We start from the raw sequence: 25,200 nt of genomic DNA on the forward strand, positions 1-25,200 counted from the left end.
AAGTGTCGAAGTGTCCTCCTAGAAATAAAAAGTGACCTGTGTTGTGTTTTGTGTTGGCAAATTTTTTAATGTGTCTTTAGGTCGGTACCATTTTTGGTTCATTATATTGTATAATAATAATTATACAAGGCAAATGTTTTAAAGTCTCTAAATTCTACTAAATAAATACATTGTTAATACTTTATATTATGCTTGTTTTATTTATATCATATGATAAAAATTACGTGATTCATAAGTTAATTAAGGTCGAATTATTTACGTGAACCTAGGACGTATCTTTCACGTGACTACTAATATATACATTCCCTAAAAGATACGTTAATCAACACGTATTTGCAACGTGAATTTCCCGAAACATTTTATTGCTATTTAAGGTAAATAACACGTCTATTGAAGACGAGTTATTAAAGACGTATTTTCAATGTGACATTCCAACCAAATTTTCACGTGAAATTCACGTAAGCAATTTACGTATATTGGTGACAAATGTACCCAAAATTCACGTAATTAACACGTCGGCCTGTTTGCTGGGGCATTAAGACTATTTAGAAATTACGGCTTTTAATTAAAAATATGATATTATTTGGATGTTGTAATCATACGATATTATAAACACTTTTTATTAATTATTAGGTTATCCTTCAACTGCTCTTCATCGCAGACGTGTCCCGTCGCAGAGTTCATCTCCCGGAACACGACAGATCTAAACCAGGACGTCAAGTGGTCACTTTCTTATTGATTTGCAATATTACTATCTGGATTATTTACACGTTTGAAATGAAAAAAGTAGAAGAAAATCCGGTCCAACTGAAATATTACGGGTACTTGACTTGGGCCATGGTTCAAAGGCTGACACTGCCACTTTGCATTTTCCACAGATTCCATTCAGCTGTAGCCCTAGCCGAAATCTGGAAGACTAGCTACAAACCACGCCTCGAGTGAAGAGGTGTTAGATAAACAATCTTTAATTATTAACTAATGACATTTTCTCAAAACTCTTGAGTTAGATTATCCCGGCAAACACACAGATAACATTTATTAAGAGCACTGATAAGAGATATGTACAAAGGATATTAATATAGAAGCTTTTAAGTAATTTACACCCTCCACTTCAAGTTTTTCCATAAAACTACCAAAATTAAATTATTTTGCTCAATTTTAATAAAAAAATACATTTGAATCATTTTAAAGTAAAAAATGCTCAATGATGTTGTGTACTGAAACAATCAAATGATTTTAAATCTAAAAATGTCTAAGCATTTTAAATATTTGGAAATATTTTGTTGATTAAAAGATTTTTATTGAAAAACTTGGTGTATACAAAAAGAATTAATCGTAAATTTAAAGTCTGTCTATTTATAAGATTTGTATAAGTAGTATATTATAAAAAATTTATTATATTTAACGATAAGAATGTAGATTATTAGATGAATATACGGTCGAGTAACGATATTAATAGAAATAGGACATATGAGCAATATGAATTTAGTGTAAAACATTATGGAGATACATATAAACCAAAAATATACAATGTTATACAAAAAAAATGATTGAAAAATTGATCACAAATACAGGATCACCACAGGAAGAAATAAAACGTAGATGTGATCTAGCAAAAGTCGCCGTAGGAAAGATGGTAAAAATATGGAAGGACTCTCACATTTCACGAACTCTAAATATGAGGTTGATCAATTGCATAATATTCCCAATACTGGCATACGGATGTGACCCTAAGGCAGGTGGAATTAAGAAAAATGGATGCTACTGATATTGCTCTATTGAAGAAAAACGTTACGAATTCCATGGACTGACCATAGGACACAAAATAATCCCATTTTAAATTAACTAAACGTCAGCAAACGTATCTCCAGAAGTCCATTTCCAACAATTAAAATATTTTGGACTGTTATGAGAGAAAAGAAGCAAGAATGGATGACAGATAAAATATTGCAGATGATGGAAGAGCGAAGGAAATTAAAAGGTAGAAATGACAATGAATACAAAAAGTTGCATAAGAGTATACTAAGAGAAATAAAAGGGGCAAAAGAAGCATGGCTGATGGAGAAATGTACAGAAATTGAAACACTACAAAGCAAACATGACGATTTCCATATGCACAAAAAGATTAAAGAAGTACAGAACATCAGAAAACAACGCAATAGAGGCATAGTCGTAGACGTCGAAGGTCAAATTTTGACTACAATTGAAGATAAATTAAGAAGATGGAAAGAATATATGCAAGAATTATTCGAAGATGCTGCACGAAGTCCGTATTAAATAGACAATCCCTATGGCCCAGAAATAACAAACGAAGAAGTAACTATGGCCATTAAGCGGATTAAAGATGGGAAATCACTAGGACCTGATGAGGTGCATGGTGAAATTTTAAAGCTATTAGAGGCACAACAAATTACAGCTCTTACGAAGTTATTCAACAACATATACGAGACTGGTTACTTACCAAAAGACTGGCTACTATCAATATTCATTCCACTTCCCAAAAAAGCCAACGCTAGAAAATGTAAAGAACATAGATTAATTAGTTTGATGAGCCATGTACTTAAAGTACTCCTTACTATCATTCACTCGCGCATATACACCAAATTAGACGAACAGCTGAGTGAAGTTCAATTTGGATTCAGATCAGGACTCGGAACGAGGGAAGCACTTTTCAGCTTGAAAGTTCTAATACAGAGAGCCAGGGATGTCAATTGCGATGTATATGCATGTTTCATAGATTTCGAGAAGGCATTTGATAAAGTCCCACATGGAAAACTAATCGATATCCTAAAAACATCAGGACTCGATGGTAAGGATATAAGACTCGTTTCAAACTTATATCTCCAACAAAAAGCAACAGTTCGATTCGAAAATGAACTGTCCGAAATCTTCACGGTTGAAAAAGGAGTCAGACAGGGTTGCATACTGTCACCAACATTATTTAACATATACTCTGAAAAATTCTTTAGAGAGGCCTTGGACGAATCAGAAGATGGTATTGAAGTAAATGGACAACTTATAAGTAATATTAGATATGCAGACGATATAGTATTGCTGGCGGATAGTGCGCAGGGGCTCCAAAGGATCATGGATAATGTAGAAGCATGTAACAAATACGGCCTAAAACTAAACTGTAAGAAGACAAAAATAATGATCATTAGTAAAAACACCAACATAAACGCCCAAATTACAGTAAACAATACACCTCTAGAGAGAGTACAGAAAATATGCTACCTGGGCTGCAACATTAAGGATACTTGGGATCATAGCTACGAAATAAAAACTCGTATTGAAAAAGCCAGAAGCTCTTTTAACAGTCTTAAGAAAATTCTCTGCAACTTGTCTTTAAGTATCAATATACGCATAAGAATTCTTAGATGTTACGTCTTTAGTGTCCTCCTATACGGAGTTGAAAGCTGGAGCCTGACATAAGATGCCATAAAACGGTTAGAGGCGTTTGAAATGTGCTACCGATGTATGTTGAGGGTCTCATATATACACCACACAACTAATATAACTATTCTCCAGAGGCTAGGAAAAGACAAAGAAATAATTAACACCGTAAAGAACAGAAAATTGGCTTACTTCGGCCACATTATACGTAATGAAAAATACCGACTGCTGCAGTTGATTCTACAAGGCAAGATTGAGGGCAGGAGAGGCCCTGGACGTAGACGTATATCCTGGCTGGCCAATCTTAGGAAGTGGACTGGTCTAACGTCAACTGATCTATTTCGAGCTGCCGTAAATAGAATAAGATGGGTCAATGTGGTCGCCAACATCTCCAGAAGATAGGCACTTTTAGAAGAAGAAGTTATGAGAGCAGACACAGAAAACACGGAAAGCCTTAGCCAAGGAAAGTTAGAAGCCCGAAGATTACGAGGAAGATCGCCAATAAGATGAATTGACCAATGTACAGGAATATCCAAAGAAACAAATGCATGAGTTAACAGAAATGACCAGAGACAGAGATCTTTGGAGAGGGACAATACACGACATCACCATGTCCACTACATTCCCTCCAGGGTATCAGGACTCAAATGAGAGATATACAAACAAAGATCAATTTTTGCCCTAATGTAGACGATACGTTTGTAGGTACAGGTGTTTCTATAGAAACTTAGACGGTATTAGTCCTTCCTGAGTTTTCTATGGGAAAACAGATGAGTGAATTTAGGGTTTTTCAAATCAAAATTATGGTATATGGGCTCACAATGCAAGGTAAAATTAAGGGTAACAGTCCCATAGGAAGACGAAGAATTTCCTTGTTGAGAAACCTAAGAGAGTGGTGTAGTTGCAGCTCAGTAGAACTTTTCAGAGCAGCTGCCAATAAGGTACGGATAGCTGTGATGATAGTTAACCTCCGATAGGAGAAGGAACTACAAGAAGAAGGAATCAAAATTAAGGGTATTATGGAATAAATTAATCCTAAAAGGCTCGAAGATCTTCAATTCCTAATAGATCGAGTCTTAACATAAATGCAACAAAGACAAAGTTACTTGTGGTTAGTAAACAAGACGTCGGCCCTATGCAACTAATTGTCAGTGATGAATCAATAACAAAAGTTAACCATTTTAAATACCTAGGATGTTGGATAAACGAGACACTAAATCCGGATGAAGAAATTAAAACTCGTATAGAAATTGCAAGAGGAGCATTTATGAAACTTAGATATATTCTGAGCAACTCTCAGCTGAACTTACAACTAAGAATCAAGTTCCTAAAATGTAATGTGTATCCTGTATTACTATAGGTATGGATGTGAAACCTGAATCATGACGGTTAACATGATGAACAAATTAGAAGCCTTTGAGATGTGGTCGTATCGTAGAATGCTCAGAATATCTTGGGTTCAACGCATTTCAAACAGAGAAGTCTTAAACAGAGTAGGTCAAGGCGAAGGTGACTTAATGAAGATGATAAAAAAGAGAAAACTTGAATATCTGGGGCATATAATGAGAGGTAGCAGATACAGGATGCTGCAGTTAATACTCAATGGAAAGATCGACGGAAAAAGAGGAATTGGTCGAAAGAAATATTCATGGCTCCGAAACCTTCGTCAATGGACTGGCTTATCAGCAGATCAATTGTTACATGCCGCACAAGATCGAAAACGATATCGGCAAATTGTTATGGAAGCTACCCACGCCTAAAAATTTGGGCACGGTACTTAAAGAAGAAGAAGAAAAGGCTCACCCGAGAAATGAATTCCATATCACTCAGGACTGTGTTACTGTAATGTAACAGTTATGTTAAAGTCAGAGTTAATGTTAAAATGTTAAAGCTAAAATCCGAAAAATTTACAAAAACGCACATTGTATCTATTGTTACACGGATCAATTTAACAAATTATTACAAACTGAATTGTTAAGCACTCTTAGTGTGCGCAGATTTTTTGGCAACATAGGCTGCATATCGGCAATACAATGTCAATGAATGAAATCATCAAAAGCGACAACAAAAAAAAAATAAGAGCAAAAACATTCAATATGACAATTTCATCTCAGAAAACTAAAACAATAGTAATCAATAAAGAAACAAATATGTGCAGAATAGAAATTGATGGCATCAGTATTCAACAAGTAATGGAAACAAAATAGCTTGGAATTACACCGTTTAGCTACGGAGACCTGAACAAAGAAGTGAGAAATCAAGTACAAAAAGCAAATACACTGGCAGGATGCCTTAATAACACTATATGACGAAACAGACATATTTACACTGAGATAAAGCCGAGAATTTATAAAGCCAGTGTAAGACGAATAATGACATATGCAACAGAAACAAGACTCTATATAGCCACAACACAAAGACTACTGGAAACGGCAGAGATGAGAGTACTGAGAAGAATTACAGGAAATACACTGAGAGATCTAAAGAGGAGTGAATACATTAGAATAAAATGTAACGTATACTGTATAAACGAATGGACACTAAATAGAAAAAAAGAATTCAATAACTACATGAGCCGAATGGAAGAGACCCGTGTGGTGAACATACCAATAGATAAATCACCAATCTGTAAAATAAGTATCGGTCGACCGCGCAAAAGATGGAGTGACAGCCTTCCATTGAGATATGAGTCAGCCAGCCAATTAACAAGCAGAATTGCTTATAAAGAGGCGAAAGAAGAAGAAGAAATTAAGGATCGTTTTGCATTTAAAAATCATTTATCTGATGCAAAGTTGTTTCAAAGAAAAGATTATGACCATTATAGACAGGAACTACCTTTAGAAGATATTGATAACTTTTGCAATGAATTTCCAATGGTTGAAAAATATTTTCTGAAATTGTAATTTAGTTGAATACTTTTAAATTAATCAAGAAGTTTCTAAGGAACACAATATGCCATGAAATTTCAAACTTCAACTAAAAGTTAATCAAATTAACTAAAACTATGAAATTAACTTAAAGTTCAGTTCCGATAAAATTGATTGGAACAAGTTTCATTTTAAGAAGTAGGCTTTTGGTAAATACATATTTATTTTTTGTATTCTCGAATCAGCACCCACTGAAAAAAAATCGCCAGCCGCCACTGGTTTAAATGCTTATAGATCTAAAAAAGTGAATCTCCATGAAAAATGTTTTATTAATAGTATATGCCTGTATGTCGTTTCTAAACGCAGAAACAGACGAACCGCTCTGCAGCGCCTCTCTGTGCGTCCACAAAGTGGCTTAAACAGACGATTTTGTAGCCCCAATGGTTTTGTAATGGACGCCACAGTGGCGAGGATCGGTAACAGTGGCTGGTGACAGTGACTGGTCACAGTGGCTGGCCATTGCCGCCGATCCTCATCACTGTGGCGTCCATTACAAAATCATTGGGGCTACAAAATTGTCTGTTTACGCCACTTTGTGGCACCACAGAGTAGCGCTGCAGATCAGTTCGTCTGTTTTTGCTCTAAGAACTGGATTTCATTGAAGAGTGCTTCCAACAACTAAAGTGTGTTTGCTGGGTGAGATCACAATCTCAAAATTGTGATCGTTCACTTTTATCAAGACTATTTTCGACTGTTTTACAAACAAGAAATTCTGTAAGTTAGAACAATGCAATGTTAATTACTGTGAGACCAATTTTACTAACCTTTGTCCTTAAGTATACTCACACCATCAAGTCATTATTAGTTTCGCAACACTAAGTTTTTGTCTTGAAATATTTCTGAGTCAGTTCAGACTTCTTCTTTACCTTTGCTCAAAGTACTATTTAAAAATGATTGTCTTATAATATTGTGTATTATAGCATTATTTTTTTACTTTCGATAATCGTAATGAGTATATAGAAAACACATTTTTATTGTAAAGACGAATTTTGTTTTCCGCACAATTTTTTTCTGCATCTGTTCTATTAAGGGAACAAATGAATTTAAGCCAATGTTGTACATACAAGCTTTAAGTGTTTTTAATCGATTTTATAAATATATCTTACCTAAAATATTGATAAGTAAATAGTGACATGAATGTTAATAAACAACATTTTTGAACAAATTAAAAAGCAAGGCAATAAAAAATGAAAAATATTCAAATACATTTTTGACAAGGTTTAACTTTGAGTTAATAATTGTAACCCTTTTAGGCATTCATGAGCAGCAAACTTGTAGACAAAATGTTAATATTTTCTTCCATATTGGAAGAAAAAAATTTATATGGAAGAGAAACATGAACACTAACAAAAAAACCAATTAAATAACTTGCTGGTGTGGGAACGCAAAATCCGTAGAGGTCAGCAAATCCGTCGATATGGATCTTGCAGAAGTAGCGTGACAAACCAATAGAGGCACAGACACAGCAACGTGTTAGAGTCTCTTTTTGGAAAGCAAAAACTGGTGAGGTATATAAAGGACGATAGACTTACATGAGCAGGACATGTAATACACAGTAATGATAATCGCCTTATAAACAATGTGTCTTGGGAAAGACCAAACGCGAGAGAGTCTGTATCTGGAATCTGGAGAAAATGAGATTAAAATAATGGGAAGTAGTGGAACATAACCGATAACCATGGAGGAAAACAATAATCAACCCGGCAGACTCACGAAGAGTTGTAGCGCCATTGATGGTGATACAGTAATAGTAATTCATTAAATCTGTTATTCACATAATATAGTAGAAAACAACCGTAAAATGGACCCTTGTTTTATATAGAAAAATTATTTTTTGCGGTGTCATAATTACTTTGAGTGAAGGACGCTCCTTCTCATGTATTTTTGGTCTACATTGTGTACTCTTGACGAGTAGACTAGAATGTAGAGGAGCTAATGTAGACAAATTACTGCTTCGTAGTTTGTTATTACTTTTGAAGAGATGATCTTCAGTTGTTGTTGATCTTCAGTGTTGAAGTCAACAGCAAAATTCGTTAAGGAGAAGAAAACGGTTAGAAAAAATACGACAGGTCTAAAACAGAGGACTATAAGCCAAGGAGATGTACAAGGTAGCAAAGAGGGAAGCAAAGCGCGCTGTAGCTACTGCTTAAGAAAGGTCGACTGTACAGCTGTATGAAGAGTTGGAAATCCGGAGGGGATGAAAAGGTTGTACAGCATTCCTAAAGCAATGGAGAAGTCATCCAAGGACTTGACTCATGTACGGCAGTTTAAGAGTGCGGCTGAAAGGGCGTTAAGAACCGACGTTAAATAAAGGAAAGATGATATGAGCACTTTAGAAAGTTGCAAAATGAAGAACAGCAAAGGAAACACAGATAATGCAGGACCCCAAATGGGAATGGTATACCGGGGATAGGGAGAGACGAGGTTGTCTAGGCGTTAAATATGATGAAGAATGATAAGGCAGTAGGACTTGATGAACTATCTGTGAATGTTTGGAAGGCTATAGGAGAGGAAGGAATATTTTATGGCAAATGCTGAGTAGGATACCTATATGAGGAAGAAAGGATGCCCAATACATGGAGAGAGAGAGAGAGAAAGAAAGAGAGAGAGAGAGAGTGATGGTATCTTGTATTAGATTATAGCTGGTATCTTGTATAAAGATTAAGGGCATTTATGACTGTAACAACTATAGAGTGATAATGATAAAGTTAACTTCGCACAAAATGAAAGTTTGGGAGAGAACTGTAGAGCGAGGGTTAGGAAGAGAGACGTAGATAGAGGAAGAACAGTTTGGGTTTATACCACGAAGGTGTATAAGGACTTGTGTCGGATTGAACTAAAGTTTTCCAGTGATGGTTGGGTTTCATGAAGGCTCTTCATTGAGTTCCTACTTGTTTAATCTTGCTATGGATGTACTGACGGAGAAGGTAAGAGAAAAGGCTCATTGGTAAATGCTCTTGGCATTGTCGTGTTAGTAGAGGAGAGCAGAGAAATATCGGAGGAGCAGTTGCATGGTTGGAGAAGGGCTATTGAAAAGGAAAGATTTAAGGTTAGCAAGTCAAAATCGGAATCTGTGTGGTTGGGAAGAACAAAAATTATTGGGCACATAGAATTACTTTTAGAAAAACCACGACGAGTAGGAGAATTTAAATATCTTGGCGCCTAATAACGGAAAATGGGACACTATATCGAAAAATTGCTCCCAAGATACAGGCTGGTTGGTTTAACTGAAAGCGAATGAGCTAGATACTTTGTGATAGAAAAATCGGTCTGAAAAAAGATCTGAAGGAAAGATATACAAGAGTGTGGTGAGACTTACTTTGGTGTACGGCAGTAAAGTATGGCCTGTAAAGAAGATTCAGAAAAAGAAGATGGAGGTAGCTGAAATGAAAATGTTATGGTGGAGGCTGAGTAGGACTAGAACGAATAGGATCAGGAGCGAATTGATTTGAGAAAGAGCCTACAGTAAAGAAAGATTTAAGAAAAAAAGTAATGGTTTGGTCATTTTCGACCTAGAAATGAGAACTATGTGGGAAGAAGGAAAGAAGGAGATGCAGAGGAAAATTGAGGAGAAGATAGAAGGATTGTGTGGCAGGTGATTTGAGGGAGAAAGGGTTAGGTGAAGAAGACATGATGAACAGAAATGAGCGGCGAATAAGAGAAATGGGGAATAAGAGAAAAAGAGACAAGCTGCGGAATAAGAAGAAGACTAGATGATTACACCATATTCAAAGGGTTTTGATAAACACAATTTTGATCAATCTAATTTAAAAAAATAGTTCAGTTGTAAAGTAGATAGCACCTTTAACAACGTATAACAATTGTTAACTCAAAGTTAAACTAATATACGCTCCTTAAATGAACAGATCAGTCGATTTTGATCACTTCCCATTTTCAAGACATTAAGTTAAAAAATTCACGAAGAAAAATATTTATATATTTATATTTTTAAGACGTTTTATATACTAAAAATACTAGTCAACCAATTTATTTATTTATAAAGTTACATAATATATTATATAAATGAAATTTATTTTAGAAAATTTATACTGATAACCGAGGATTTTGTATAGCAGGCGTATTGTAATTTTTTCACGTTTGGTTTCTGCATATTAAAACATATCTACAAAAAAGTATGTACAGGTATCTGTCTTATAATTGATGTCTTCTGTGAGGAATATTAGATACTTATAAGCACATAAATATTTATTTAAAAATTATATTAGAATAGTTCCTGCAAATTGTCGTGTAATAAACATAGCAAGTAATCGTATAAATAATAAAATAAATCCGATTATACATTCTGTAGACACGACTCAAGTCGCTGAAATTCTGCAAACTAAGTTTTTTCTAATGGTATCTAGGATATTTTCAATATATGGAAACGTAGAACTGATAGATATAAATAAGGTCTGCTAAATATAATATTGATTACATTGGTCCGCCAATGGGAAATTTTAAATACAATCAAAACAAGAAAATTGGAATATCTAGAGTGGCTGAAAGACTTCGGTCGATGGCCTTTTGGTACATTGTATCAATAAGTATGTCTCTCTCTCTGGAATATCTAGGACATATTACACGTAGACAGAGATTCAACTTACTTCCAACTGATTATGCAGAGAAAGATTCAAGGAAAAAGAAGCATAGGTTCTTTTTCTTGATGTGCCTATCAGTGTCGAATGTTGACGATCATCATGACAATTTTTATTTTATCTGCAGCAGCGCGGAAAAGCTGCACAGACAGATGTTGTGTTGAACCAGGTTCTCAGGTTCTTTAACCCATTAGCGCCCACTGTACTCATTTAAGTACAGCATACTAGTGCCATATACAATAAAATAGTGGCAGTTCTTAGTAATTGCAGGAAACTAAATACTCCTATGAAGACAACCGTAACAGATTTCGTTGAATGATTCAGCTGGTTTATTAGTTATGATTTATTGTTTATGACGAACACATGCGTTTTTTATTTTCTCGACATCGACTTTGTAAATTTACAGTAAGTTTCTCTTATTTACTTCTTTTTACCATTAAGTGGTTTACGTTAGTTGATAATAAGTTTAGCAAAGGGCTTACGTGATTAATTTTTTAGAATTTTAATCATATGTGATGTATTTGTTGTTAAAATTAGGTGTACTCATATGAGTACAATGGGCATATGGGAGTATTTTTGATATTTTAATAAAAATGTCCATGGAAGAAATACGAAGGTTTAACTTCAGTTTAGAAGATATTCGTGCTTCTAACTCTAATATTCGGTCTGAGGTGGATATTATTATCATTCCTCCAGACCCAGATATATTAACTGATGAGTAAGACATTGAGGGTAATAACCTTATAGAAGAAAATTTAACACTACCTAAAGACGTTGTAGGAGAAACTGAAGTTCATTGCTCTTCAGATGAAGACGAAGACTTAAAGGATGTGCCTTTGGAACTGTATGGAAGTCGATGGAACCTGTAGCAGAAGTAAAACGATGGTCAACTGCTGCTAAAGCCAAAGTTGATGTTTCTCAAATTGCTTTATATAAAAATTATAATAAGTCCATGGATGGTGTAGACTTACATGATCATGAACTACACAGTTACCGGATCGGAATAAGAGGAAAAAAATGGTGGTGGGTGATTTTTACTAATCATATAAACATGACTGTTGTAAATAGTTGGAGATTGTATCAGCTGACTAAAGATCAACAAAGTAGTCTTCTTGATTTTCAAAGAGTACTTGTATGGCATTATTTAGGTTTAATGCCAAATCAATGTATATGAAATCTAGACCTTCTGGAAATATTCTGCCATTAGGAAACATGAAGGACACTTTCGAAAAAGAAACAGTTAAGGTATGCTCATTGTCATCAAAGAGCCATATGAAGTTATTGAAAGTGTAATATAACTCTTTGTATTGAGAGAGACTGTTTTAAAATTTTTCATTTAAATTATTTTTTTCTGTTACATTATTTATTAAGTCGCTGTAGTGACCAGCGTACTCATTTGGGTACATATCTATATCTAAGTAATTCTATTCTTTTCAAATATAGTTAACAGTACATTTGAAATGAGTACATTTGAAGTTTTGTTACAAATCAAATTACTAATAGGTAAGTACTAATGCAAAATATAGTAATTCTTAAAATTAGATATCGTGGGCACTAATGGGTTAACCAGGATGTTCTTCTTCTTTCTGGACCGCGCTTTCCAAATATTTTTTCTTGAAGGATGGCTTGAAGAAGGGCACAACTGTATTCATTTCGCGTAGTATGTCCAAAAGATTCTAACTTTCGAGATTTGGTGGTGGTCAGTACCTCTCTGTTCTTCTTAATTCTTCTGAGGGCTTCCTCATTTGTGACTCGGTCAGTCCACGGAATTTTAAGAATTCTCCGATATAGCCATATCTCAAATGCTTTCAATTTTCTGCACATATCTTCGTTTCCACGATTCAATTCCATAAAAAAGGATAGAGAAGACGTAACACCGCAACATTCTTACTTTTACACCAAGAGAAAAGTTGTGGCTCTTGAAAGAGGCCTCCATATGGTTAAAGGTGGATCTAGCTTTTCCGACGCGCGCACTGATCTCTTGGTTGTTGGTCCATTCTTCATTTATTATGGTTACGAGGTAGTTTTATTGCGTCACTCTTTCTACAGGAGTTTGGTTGATATAAAGTTGACTTCTGTTATCCTTTTCTTGCTAATGATCAAAAGCTTTGTCTTCTTTACGTTTATATTGAGTCCATATTTTTGACTGTAATTCGTGATTTAGTTCATAAGGACTTATAGATCTTCTAGGTTGTCCGCAACTACTATGATATCTGTATACCTGATGTTATTTAGCCGGTACCCGTTTAGTAGAATACCTTTTTGAGTTTCGTGCAAAGCTTCCATAAATATTCTTTCAGAGTAGAGATTAAAACCTAGAAGGTACAAAATACAGCCTTGCTTCACTCCACGCATGATTTTCACATATTCGGTGTGTTCACCTTCAATCTGAGGTTTGCAGTCTGATTCCAGTAAAGGTTTCTAATTATTTTCAGCTCTTGGTTGTTAATTCCTGCTTCTTTTAGTATTTGCATCATAGTATTTGAAGCATAGGTAGACGTAGAATATCATGGCAGCGCCACTTGAGAGATTGTTATGGATACACAGTATTGTACAACAAATAAACTTTTCAGACAACCGTCTCCAAAGTCCGAATAGCTGTGATGATTGTAGACCTCCGTCGCGGATATGGCACTTGAAGAAGAGAGTTTACCAATATATGGGTAAGGAATAATGATGAAAAAAAAGCTGCTGTATTAAAATAAGAAAGGGAAATTTATCAGAAAAGTACTTTAATTTGTATAACGAGTATTATTTTATTTAGGCCAGACCTAGTACAAAAATTTAAACTTGTTATGAGACTTAAGCAAAAGACTAAGTTGTAAATTTTAGCGCCTTGGCTACACTGCCGTTTTAACTACCTACTTATATAAATTTAGTCTATTCCGTTTTTGGAGAATGTATCGTCGGATACTAAAAAATGTTGACTTCATTCATTGTGGCAACAAATCTTTGGTGTACACAGGGGAGAACTGGATTAAAATGTATGCCAAATTTTAATCACCAGACCAGTATACGTTGGATGATGTAATGAGAACGGAAAAAAATTTTTTTGGAAAGTTCTATTGGCGTAGATGTTATTAAACTTTAGAAAATCAGTTATATTACACCAGTGTTCAAATTAGTTCAAAATCAATTGATTTTCCAAATTTTTTCAGGTTTTCTATTAATCGTGTCAGTATATATATAACAGATTCTAGTAAAAATATTTCTGCTACATAGCACTAGTTCTACGTACTTTGTACATTTCTATTTCGTCAACTATCAAGTAGGTAGTGCTAGTGGTATGTGAACAACTCAATTTGGGGTCAGATGGTAACCTGGGCATAAAACATGTGCCGTATCGTGCATCCATGTTTAATTTAATAATTGTAGTCAATGTTTCCATGACTATGACTGATTAAGTTTAAAGGGTTTTTACCCTGATATTTTCATCTGTTATCAGATTGAAAACTAGTTCTGCTTGTGATGTAGCCCTTTCTAGGGAATTTTTATAAATATACTTTTTATAAAGGATTTTACTTGTTTTTTATAATATATGGTATACAGCCAGCTACAGGAAAACCTTTTTCCTTGTGGATTTGTAACACTAAAGATTTTATACCGAAAATATTAAAAAATTTAACTATATGAACGACTTGATCTTTGTAAAACCACATCATTTTAAAACACTGTAAGTTTAATAATGCATGTGAAATCTTCAAAAATTAGTTGTCTTTTTGCCGTTTTTAATTACTTCATCTAGACGTACCTGTATCGTTGCCCCCGTTAGCGTAATTATTCCGATTCGATTTTTTTGCACAAACTTACTCAAAAGATGCCCTCATAACACATCCACGGGGTTAAAAATTTTTTTAGATATTAAGTCCTTCTGAGAAAAAAAAAGTCTCGTGTCAATTTTTTCTAAAATTGATTGTTGTCGAGTTATACGCGATTTAAAATTTAAAAAATGCAAAAATGGCCATTTTAAGGTTTAATAACTCGATTAAAAATTATATTATGAAAGTCAGAAAGTGATCAAAGCAAAGTTTAAAACCCCTCCTTCAAGAACCTGAAGAAATATTTGTCATTATTTTATTACAAAGCTGTTATTTTTAATTATTAACGATTAGCGCTATAGTCCAGGCTGTATCGTCGCCGCCGTTATCGAAAATATTTCGATTAGATTTTTTTGCACAAACTTACTCAAAAAAACTGCTTATAACAAATACACAGGGTGCCAGTCGGTACCTTGGTCGAAAAATTGTTTAAAAAATGTTTTTAAACAAATTCACAAAAGTAATTTTTTCACTTTGACAAATTTTTTTCTAGATACTTTGGGTCATTTTGAGCAAAAAAGGTCTCCCGTGATTTTTCTCTAAAATTGATTGTTGTCGAGTTATACGCGATTTAAAATTTGAAAAATGCGAAAATGGCCATATAACTCGACAACAATCAATTTTAGAGAAAAATCACAAGAGACTTTTTTGCTCAGAATGACCCAAGTTATCTAAAAAAATTAGTTGGGAGTGAAAAATTATTTTTGTGAATTTGTTTAAAATAATTGTTTAAACAATTTTTCGAACAAGGTGAACAATTTTTCTTTTTGAGTAAGTTTGTGCAAAAAATCTAATCGAAATAATTTCGCCAACGGGGGCGACGATACAGCCTGGACTATACCGCTAATTGTTAATAATTAAAAATAACAGCTTTGTAATAAAATGACAAAAATTTTTTTAGGATCTTGAAGGAGGGGTCTTAAATTTGCTTTGATCATTTTTTGACTTTCATAATATAATTTTTAATCGAGTTATTAAGTCTTGAAAATGGCCACTTTTGCATTTTTTAAATTTTAAATCGCGCATAACTCGACAACAATCAATTTTAGAGAAAAATCACGGGAAACATTTTTTGCTCAGAAGGGACAAATTATCTAAAAAAAAATTAGTTCGAAGCGAAAAAATTATTTTTGTGAAATTGTTTAAAAATATTTTTTAAACAATTTTTCGATCAAGGTACCGCCTGGCACCCTGTGGATTTGTTATAAGGACCTCTTTTTTAAGGAAGTTTGTGCAAAAAAATCGAATCGGAATAATTTCGCTAACGGGGGTGACAATACAGCCCCTTCTAATCCTGTTACTTCATCCATTACTTACATTTTTTTGAAATGCTCAACCAGTTCACCCCTGTCATTAAAACAGTGTTGGAAATAAAGTGTTCGAATTTGTAATCAAGAGTGACATATTAAGTACTTTTTATAAAAGCAGTTAATATGTTTTTAGTTATTTTGATAACTATTTATTGTTATATATTTAGATAGATTCAAACTAATTCCGGTCAAAGAACGCTAGCAGTAGTAGCTTTCGTCATAAAAGTCTACAAGGGTAACTATAAATTGACGTAAAAGTATACTTAATATGTGTCACATTTGATATTCATAATATTGTGTAGATATGTGTGTTTTTCTTTATCTAAAAATATAGCAACATGTTCGAGACGGTAATAAGATAAATACTCCGCCCTGTATATAGTTCAGATTTGTTTATCAAATGTTTTTATTCAAAATAGAATGTTCGGAATAAATTAAATATAGATATATACTGTCTATTCTATAAATTTTTTAAATGTGTTTATTGTAGTATTTTCCTCCCTCATAACTGATTTGTTTATATTATGACAAGTATGCTTTTAATTATTACTCATACCATCTCACCCAATTTGTTATTTGTGGATGATCATCGATACTTATACACAATTTTATTGGTTTATTTATTATATCAACATTAATTATAAGAAAGTTTGTTACTTCTATGCAGACTGTCGTTAGAAATATAGATTTAACGTAAATACTTGTTTTATTTCCATTAGCCTCCCTAATAGGTCTGGATCCCGCGTATGAAAAAAAAGTTGATTAATTGCAAGCTGAAAATTTGTTAATAGCTCAAGGGTGTCTAGTCGGACAAACTTTGATATATAGGAACACTGGAACAGGGGAAGTTTTAATTGTGGAACAGGTTAAGAAGGAACGGTCAGACCACGAAAACGTCACATGTATTTTGCCCGACAGAACTTCCAATTGATTTGTTACTCTTTCATTAAACTCTCATGCAAAAATCAGACTGCTATTTATCACCTGTCATAATTCCTATTATTTGACATATTCTACGTGTTCCACTCATTATAATTCCCATTTGGTGATAAATAGCAGGCTGATTTTTGCATGAGAGTTTAATGAAAGGGTAACAAATCGATTGGAAGTTCTGTCGGACAAAATACATGTGACGTTTTCGTGGTCTGACCGTTCCTTTTTAACCTGTTCCACAATTAAAACTTCCCCTGTTCCAGTGTTTCCATATATCAAAGTTTCTCCGACTAGACACCCTTAAGCTATTAACAAATTTTCAGCTTGCTATTAAACAATTTTTTTTCATACGCGGGATCCAGACCTATAATAGTACGGGATCCGAATATAGGTCGATCTGTACCATCTGCTTTCCGGACAAAAGATTTTTTTATTAAATTTCATACATAGACAAATATTTCTAGAATGGGTTGCCTATCAAAATTGTGTACTAGCTATCCTTAAGGAGGGGCTGTAGGGGTTGAAATCAATATTCCAAGACATTTTTTTTTTGAAAGTATGGTAGAATTATTTTATTTTTATATTAAATAAGCATATTCACTACAATGCATAGATTATTCAAGAAAGAATTCAAAGAAAAATATTAAAAAATAAGACAACGGTGGCAAATTTTTAAAGACACCTCAAGAAACAATGAATTTTGCGGTGGACATCAGAAATCATGGTTGGATCATGGTAAGCAAAAAATTCAAAAAGATTTTATTTGCTTATGAGTTTCTCGAGCTAACGCTGTTGAGTTTTTTAGTTTTATCCAATTTTGACTGTCTGCTATCACTCAGAAGTCAAAACAACGAATTTTTTTGCAAAAAGGGTGAAAATCAATATATCATCTGTTGACAAGAAAAAGTCATTAAGTACACAAATTAGCGAAACACAGCTTTTTCCACTAACTGCTTTAATTTGATTGTATGTTTTGCTGGAAAAGGTCACTGACTACAATAATCTACCAATAACAGAGTTATGTACCTCTAAAATTCATTAAGTGATTTATTCTTTTCTATTTACGGCAGGCAAAATTCAGTTGAACACTTAGTGAGGTTACTTAGGCAAAAAGAGTTTATTTTAAAATACGTAACACGACTGGAACCTAAACGCACAAAAGTAGCAGAAAACAGCAACGCCCGAAGTATCTCAAAATTTTACTTTTTGGAAAATGATCGGGGTAGATACAGGGTATGTGCAAAATTTTTTGAGAGAACACTTTCAGTGGTGGATTTAGGGGGGGGGGCTAGAGGTGCTGTAGCACCGGGCCCCCAGGTTAAGGGGGCCCCCAGAAGACCTACACATTTGTCTAAAATTACGTATTTGGCATTCTGACGTGCCGTCGTACTTACCCTACCAAACTCCTCTTATTTATTGTAAAAATCACTTTGAAATTATTGTTGTATTAACAATTTCATATAATCTTTTTTCTGAGAGAAAAGGAAAGGAACACCCGATAACCACCCTTTTATGACATGACATGACATGACATAAATGGCAACAGATTAGGAGGTATACTTTTACATCTCCTTTTCGGAAATCTTACAATACGATGCTTTTAAATCGCTCTGAAAGTTAAAGGTGTTTGACAAAAATAGATGTCTTTCAATGGGTGCCATAAAGTTAAGAATGAAATATAAAATATACCTACTTTACCCTTTAAGCTTAACAACAAGTAAAGCTTTTGTTTACAACCAAGTAAAATACCTGAAGAACGTCAAAGACGACAATTAGTAATTCATACCTACTTGTGTTGGCGTTAGCTTTTAGTCATTTATCATTAGATTGTGAATCGTGAGTTGATGCTGGTGAATTTTATTTATTCGGTTCGGATTAATTTTAGTTCTAGTGTTTGTGAGTGCCAATTAATATTGTTTAAATACATTACGTTTATACGCTTGTAACTACCTATAATTTCACTTAAGCAGCATAAAAGCGGAGCCGCTAAGCGAAAGGTGAGTTTATTTACTTAATTTATATTAGCGCAACTTTTAGCCTAATCAAATAAAAAAAACATAATTTAATTCCGAACAGTTTTTGTCCTTTTTTAAAACAAAGTTTGGGCAAAATAAAAAGGAGTATTTTGGAACGAAATTTTAAAACAACTTGGAAAAGTTATTACCATTCTTCAAAAACCTGGTCTGGATCTAAACACTGGCACACTTCTACTACAAGGACTACACAGTAGTATACAAAAACACCGTGAAAATTTTGAATACTTTGAAGAAAAAGCAAAAAAGTTGAGTTTATACGTTAAATTTGATTATTCAAAAAAAACGAGTAAATTAAAAAAAATTTCCAGACGGGCCCTCTTCACATTTAGAAGGTTCAAACAGATTTAAAGTCGAAACATTTTATTTATCGATCGATACATTAGTGACAGTTAGACAAGCGACGTGAAGCATACGGTTATGTATCTAATCTTTTTGCATTTTTTGGAAATTTTCGCACTATTGAAGGTGAAACATTAAAACAATATGCGCAAAATCTTATCGAAACATACCCGCTTGATATAAACTGCGCGTCATAGAAAACGGGCACCCTAAAAAATGGGTCATTTTTGATGTCGCGTATCTCCTAAACCTGTTGTCCGATTTAAGTGGTTTTTTGAATATGTTATAGCCCTATTCTGTGTCAATATCACTGTATTAATATTTTTGCAAAACAGGTAAAATTTCATTATATACCGGGTGTACGAATCAAACTGTGTTTTTTCTCAAAGTTCGCAACATCCTGTGGCATATTCTAGCATTTATAAAATACTGAAATTAAAACCAACTATAGCCTCAGATTTTCTTAACATTCTGTTTTTTTATTCATTCATTTATGATGGATAATACAAAAGTTATGTACTTTAACAACTAGGTATGCTCTTTATCAGTACAGGGTGTTTCTAAAGAAGTACGACAAACTTTAAGGGGTAATTCTGCATGAAAACATAATGACCGGTTGCTTTATAAACATATGTCCGCAAATGCTTCGTTTCCGACATACAGGATGTTGATTTTTTCTTAAAAACTGACGATTTATTTATTGCCCTAAAACCGGTTGAGATATGCAAATGAAATTTGGTGGGTTTTAAAACGTAATTTTTAACATTTTTTGATATACAATTAAGAATTTTTTATTCACCATTGGCGTACATACGAATAATATGATCGGTCATATTCCCGTATGCGCTCCAATAGTGAATATAAAATTCTTAGTTGAATGTCAAAAAAATGCGCAATAACCATCTCTTAAAACCTAACAAATTTCAATTGCATATCTCAACCGGTCTTAAAGCAATAAATAAATCATCAGTTTGTAAGAAAAAATTTAACATCCCGTATCTCGGAAACGAAGCTTTTGCGGATATATGATTATAAAGCAAACTGTCATTATTTTTAATGCAGAATTACCCCTTAAAGTTTGTCGAACTTATTTAGTCCCTAAAACACTTTAGACTTATAACACCCTGTACTGATGAAGAACATGGCTAGTTGTTAAAGTACATAACTTTTGTATTATCCAACATAAGTGAATGAATCAAAAAACAGAATGTTACGAAAGCCTGAGGCTATAGTTGAATTTTAATTTCAGTATTTTATAAATGCTAGAATAATCCACACGGTGTTGCGAACTTTGAGAAAAAAAACAGTTTGATTCGTACACCCGGTATACAATGAAAATTTACCTGTTTTGCAAAAATATTATTACAAAGATATTGACAAAGAATAGGGCTATAACATATTCAAAAAATCATTTAAATCGGACAACAGGTTTAGGAGATACGCGACATCAAAAATGACCCATTTTTTAGGATGCCCGTTTTCTATGACGCGCAGTTTAGATCAGGCATTTATCCAAGAATTCCGAGAATTCTGTAGTAACACCTAAAGACATGTTGGATATTATTATCGAAAAAGACCTTGTTTCAGTGTTTTCAAATACCTATATTGTTTTAAGAATATATTTAACTATACCTATCACGAACTGCGAATCCGAAAGATCATTTTCAAAATTAAGCTTTATTAAAAATAAATTAAGGTCATCAATGGGAGAGAACAGATTCGTTATCGATCTGCTCTATTGAGAATGACGTATTGGGGGAAATTGATTTTGAAAGTGTCATAAAAGCATTTGTTGAAAATAAACAAAGAAAAAAGCGTTACCTTGTCTTAGCCTTGTATCTTCTGCATAATTTTAAATGTACTGAAGTTTATATTGTTTTAATTTTTAAAGTGCCTTGTCAAAAAAGAGTTGGGTAGGGCCCTCTACAAGAATTAGCACCGGGCCCACTAATGAATAAATCCGCCCCTGAACACTTTCTATTTCAAATGGCCCTGTTAACACCGCTATAAAAAGTCAAAGTGCTGTTTTATGATTTGTGGGGATAGACAAAAGAGGCAAAAATGCTCCTGTAAACAAAAGTACCGAAAATCAAATTGCTATGGTAAAAACACATTGAACAATAATTTCCAGCATTGGAGTCACAATATGTTCGTAAATTAACTAAAAAAACTCTACTTAGATAGCAGATTGTCAATATATAAGATGTATAATCTCTACAAGAATGATTTCTGTAAAAACAATAACGTGGATAATCCAGTCAGCGAAAAAACTTGCCGTAAAATATTTTGCAACAGTTTTAATTATTATTCTTTCTTCAAACCAAAAAAGATCTTTGTTCAACTTGCATCAAATCTTAACAAGCTTAACCTACTAAAAAATTTGAACTGCAAGCTCAATTTACTTTTTATTTAATGAGAAAGAATCCGTGTAACGAAGCAAAAGAAAATGATAAGATACGCTGTAAAAACGACCCTACATTTACTATGTGTTCCTTTGACCTGCAAAGTGTCCTGCAATTACCTTACTCTGATGTTTCTGTGTTCTATTACTCCAGAAAAAATTGTGTATACAATCTTACTGTTTATGTTGTTTATGGGGAGAAAGCACATTGCTTTACCTGGAATGAGCTGAAAGGGAAACGGGGGAGTAATGAAATTGGGTCAATTTTGTTCAAGTTTTTACAATCACTCCCTTCCGTAGTTAATCATGTTTCTCTCTTTTGTGATACACATGCGGAGGGCAAAATCGAAACCAAAATGTTGCTGCGGTGATGTTGTATGCCAGGGCCGCCGCTACCATGTGTGCAAAGTGTGCATCGCACACGGGCGGCCGATTATAGGGGCGGCCAAAAGCAGGCCACTGATGATAATACTTTTTTTTTAAACGAAAATAAATTAAAAAAAATAAATGGTAATGATTCAGATATTTCTATAAACTCTAATATTCCAAACAATCTAAACAAAAATGCCAGAAAATGTTAGATATTTATTATATGAACTGCCCTTTTGCAGCTGTAAGTAGTCATAACGTAGTTCCGAGAATGCTTTTTAATTAAAAGTGCCTGGCGGCTTTCGGACTTTAAGATATTTTTATCTACGTGATCCATATGCGATTTTTTCAAATTGTGAACATTTATGATTTGTTAAGAGAGTATGATACGACAATAGGATACTTTCCGAGAATTTAGATAAGTGCTTGTTAAGTTGCTCTCATTGAGTAATAAAAAAGTCTTTTTTGTTACTCGATGGTTTAAAAAAATATTATTTATTACTCGATGGTTGCTCTGTTATAATATTGTTCCTTTATGCTTATGTATGGCTATAGATTGGTTATAGTTCAGTCTAAGTTGAGAATTTGATGATTTTAAACACGCTTTTGATAAACGATTTTGTTTGTAATATCATTGATTAAAAACTACCCAGGTGTAGGTTATTAATCAATGGTAATATAATATAGTAGTGTGCCCGTTTTTTTGCACACTACTTTATGTCAAATAGGCCTGGTTCCCGCGTACCAAACAAAAATTAATAGCAAGCTGAAAATTTGTTAATAGCTTAACGGTGTCTAGTCGGGCAAACTTTGATGTACGAGGAATACTGCAACAGGGGAAGTTTTAATTGTGGAACACTTTAAAAATTTGGAACGTCAGATTACGAAAACGTCCCATGTATTTTGTCGGACAGAACATTCAATTGATTTGTTACCCTTTCATTAAACTCTCATGCAAAAATCAGACTGCTATTACTAACCAACATGATTCCTGTAATTTGACATGTTCTTCGTGTTCCACTCATTAAAATGCCCAGTTGGTGATAAACACCAGTCTGATTTTTGCATGAGAGTTTAATGAAATGGTAACAAATCAATTGGAAGTTATGTCCGACAAAATACATGGGACGTTTTCGTAGTCCGACGTTCCAAATTTTTAACCTGTTCCACAATTAAAACTTCCCCTGTTCCAGTGTTCCCCTACATCAAAGTTTGTCCGACTAGACACTGTTAAGCTATTAACAAATGTTCAGCTTGCTATTACATAATCAACTTTTTTTTGGTACGCGGGGGATCCAGGTCTAAAGGTAACGTCGAGATCAGAGCAATTTTTATTCATATACGCGTTACGGTTACGATGTATCTCCTGCACATTTCTTTAAATACTAGTACCTATGTTGAAACGACTAATGTGCTGGAAGGGGGCGGCAAATATTAAGTTGCACACGGGCGGCCAACACTTTAGCGGCGGCCCTGTTGTATGCTGTACAAATTATTCCAAACCTAAAGATAATCGAGATAAAATTTTTGGAGTTAGAGCATTCTGATATGGAATGCGACTCCATGATTTCAGTAATAGAGTCTGCAAAAAATTACGAGAGTGCCTTTACTATGAACGATTGGGCGAGAATATTTAAATCTGCAATCTGCCCGTTCCTTCAACCCAAAAAATAAAAAGAAAGGTGAATATGAGGTGCATTTCCTTAAATATTAAGACTTTTTCAACCTGCAAGAGTTATCCTCAAATCGTATTAAAAACAAATAAAGATGAGAACGCAGAAACAGTTTCATGTTTGAATATAAAATGCTTGAGGTTTCAGAAGGAGAATCCCGAAGCATTCTTTTACAGATATGACCATTCAAGTGATTATAAAAAAGTAATATCTCTGGACGAGGTCGAAATAAACAGTTAGCAGTTGAACTGAAATCTGCATATCAGCAACTTTTACCGATTTCAAATAAAAAAATCTAATCTTTTAAAATTAGTCACATCAGGACACACACCAGAAGAAGTAGCTGCCTGGTATACAAACTTACCTTCAGTTGAAGCAACAGGCTCAGATCCTTTACCGGAACCTAATCATAGTGACTCTGAAGATGAATGAGTTCATTTATTCAATGTTTTATTCAGTTTTTGTTACAGAAGAAGAATTTGTTCATTTATTTAACTTTTTTATTCAGTTTTTGTTATAAAATCTCATTATAATAAAATATCAATCCAGTTCATTAATGGTTTTATTTAAGGATTTAGCCAAGTTAATTGCAGAAAAAATCATTAAGTACTAAAGCTCCAAAAAACTTCATGAATATCAACAACAGAGGTAAGTTATTACCTTGGTATTATAAGGTTTGTTCTAGCAAACAGTGAAACTAGTCAGAAACCGTCAGCAAACAGTTGGTCAGTGAGAGAACATAATACAGTCACCAGTGCTATCCCCTCTACTCGCGCTGGTCCACTATTCGCTGATGGTTTCAAACCGTTTGAAACTGATGCTAGAACAAACCTATAATTAAACAATGTTACATACTTCAAAACTTTCAAGTTGCATAATAATCAAAACAAAAATGAAATTTTAGTCAAATAAAAAGTGTTTATGTCCAATTTTCTCAGATAGTTTGTAGCAGCACTGAGTGATCTTTTCTTGTCAACAGACGATATTTATTATTGTTAAACAAAAAATAAGCATAAATCAAAAAATATCTCGACAGTGTTATCTCAAGGAATGTCTAAAGAAAATATGTACAAAATTCCAGGTGAGTTGGTAAAGTAGCCTTTGAGTTACAATGTCTACAGGATTTGAAAAAAAAGTTTTGAGAAAAACACGTTTATAGTATTGTCAACTTTTATTTTCAATTTCTTTTTTGTCTGTCAAATCGTAAAGTGATGCACACCGGAATATGTTTTTGAATCGCGGGGCAATCCCTACCTTCGACTAGCTTTGCAGCAGGTTCGCGTCAGCACGCTTAAGCGTAATGAACAACGGTTAACAGCTGTTCTCATTTTCTTTTGTAAATTACTCCGCGATTCCGGTGTGCATCATTTTACGATTTGACAGACAAAATAGAAATTGAAAATAAA

The 25,200-nt window shown here is 33.8% G+C and overlaps 1 protein-coding gene across 7 annotated transcripts in view; it reads left to right on the plus strand.

Annotated features, from left to right (window-relative positions):
- LOC114329935 (proton channel OtopLc) overlaps positions 1 to 16,741 on the plus strand; it is a 329,038-nt gene extending 312,297 nt beyond the window's left edge. For all 7 annotated transcript variants that reach the window (XM_028279211.2, XM_028279210.2, XM_028279216.2 and 4 more), the window contains one exon: positions 634 to 16,741. In XM_028279211.2, the coding sequence (XP_028135012.2) occupies positions 634 to 942 (309 nt within the window). In that variant the 3' untranslated portion in view covers positions 943 to 16,741. The remainder of the gene's footprint in view (positions 1 to 633) is intronic.
- Positions 16,742 to 25,200: the final 8,459 nt, after the last annotated feature.

This window comes from Diabrotica virgifera, chromosome 4 (assembly GCF_917563875.1).
Source record: "Diabrotica virgifera virgifera chromosome 4, PGI_DIABVI_V3a".
NCBI classification, from domain to species: Eukaryota; Metazoa; Arthropoda; class Insecta; order Coleoptera; family Chrysomelidae; genus Diabrotica; species Diabrotica virgifera.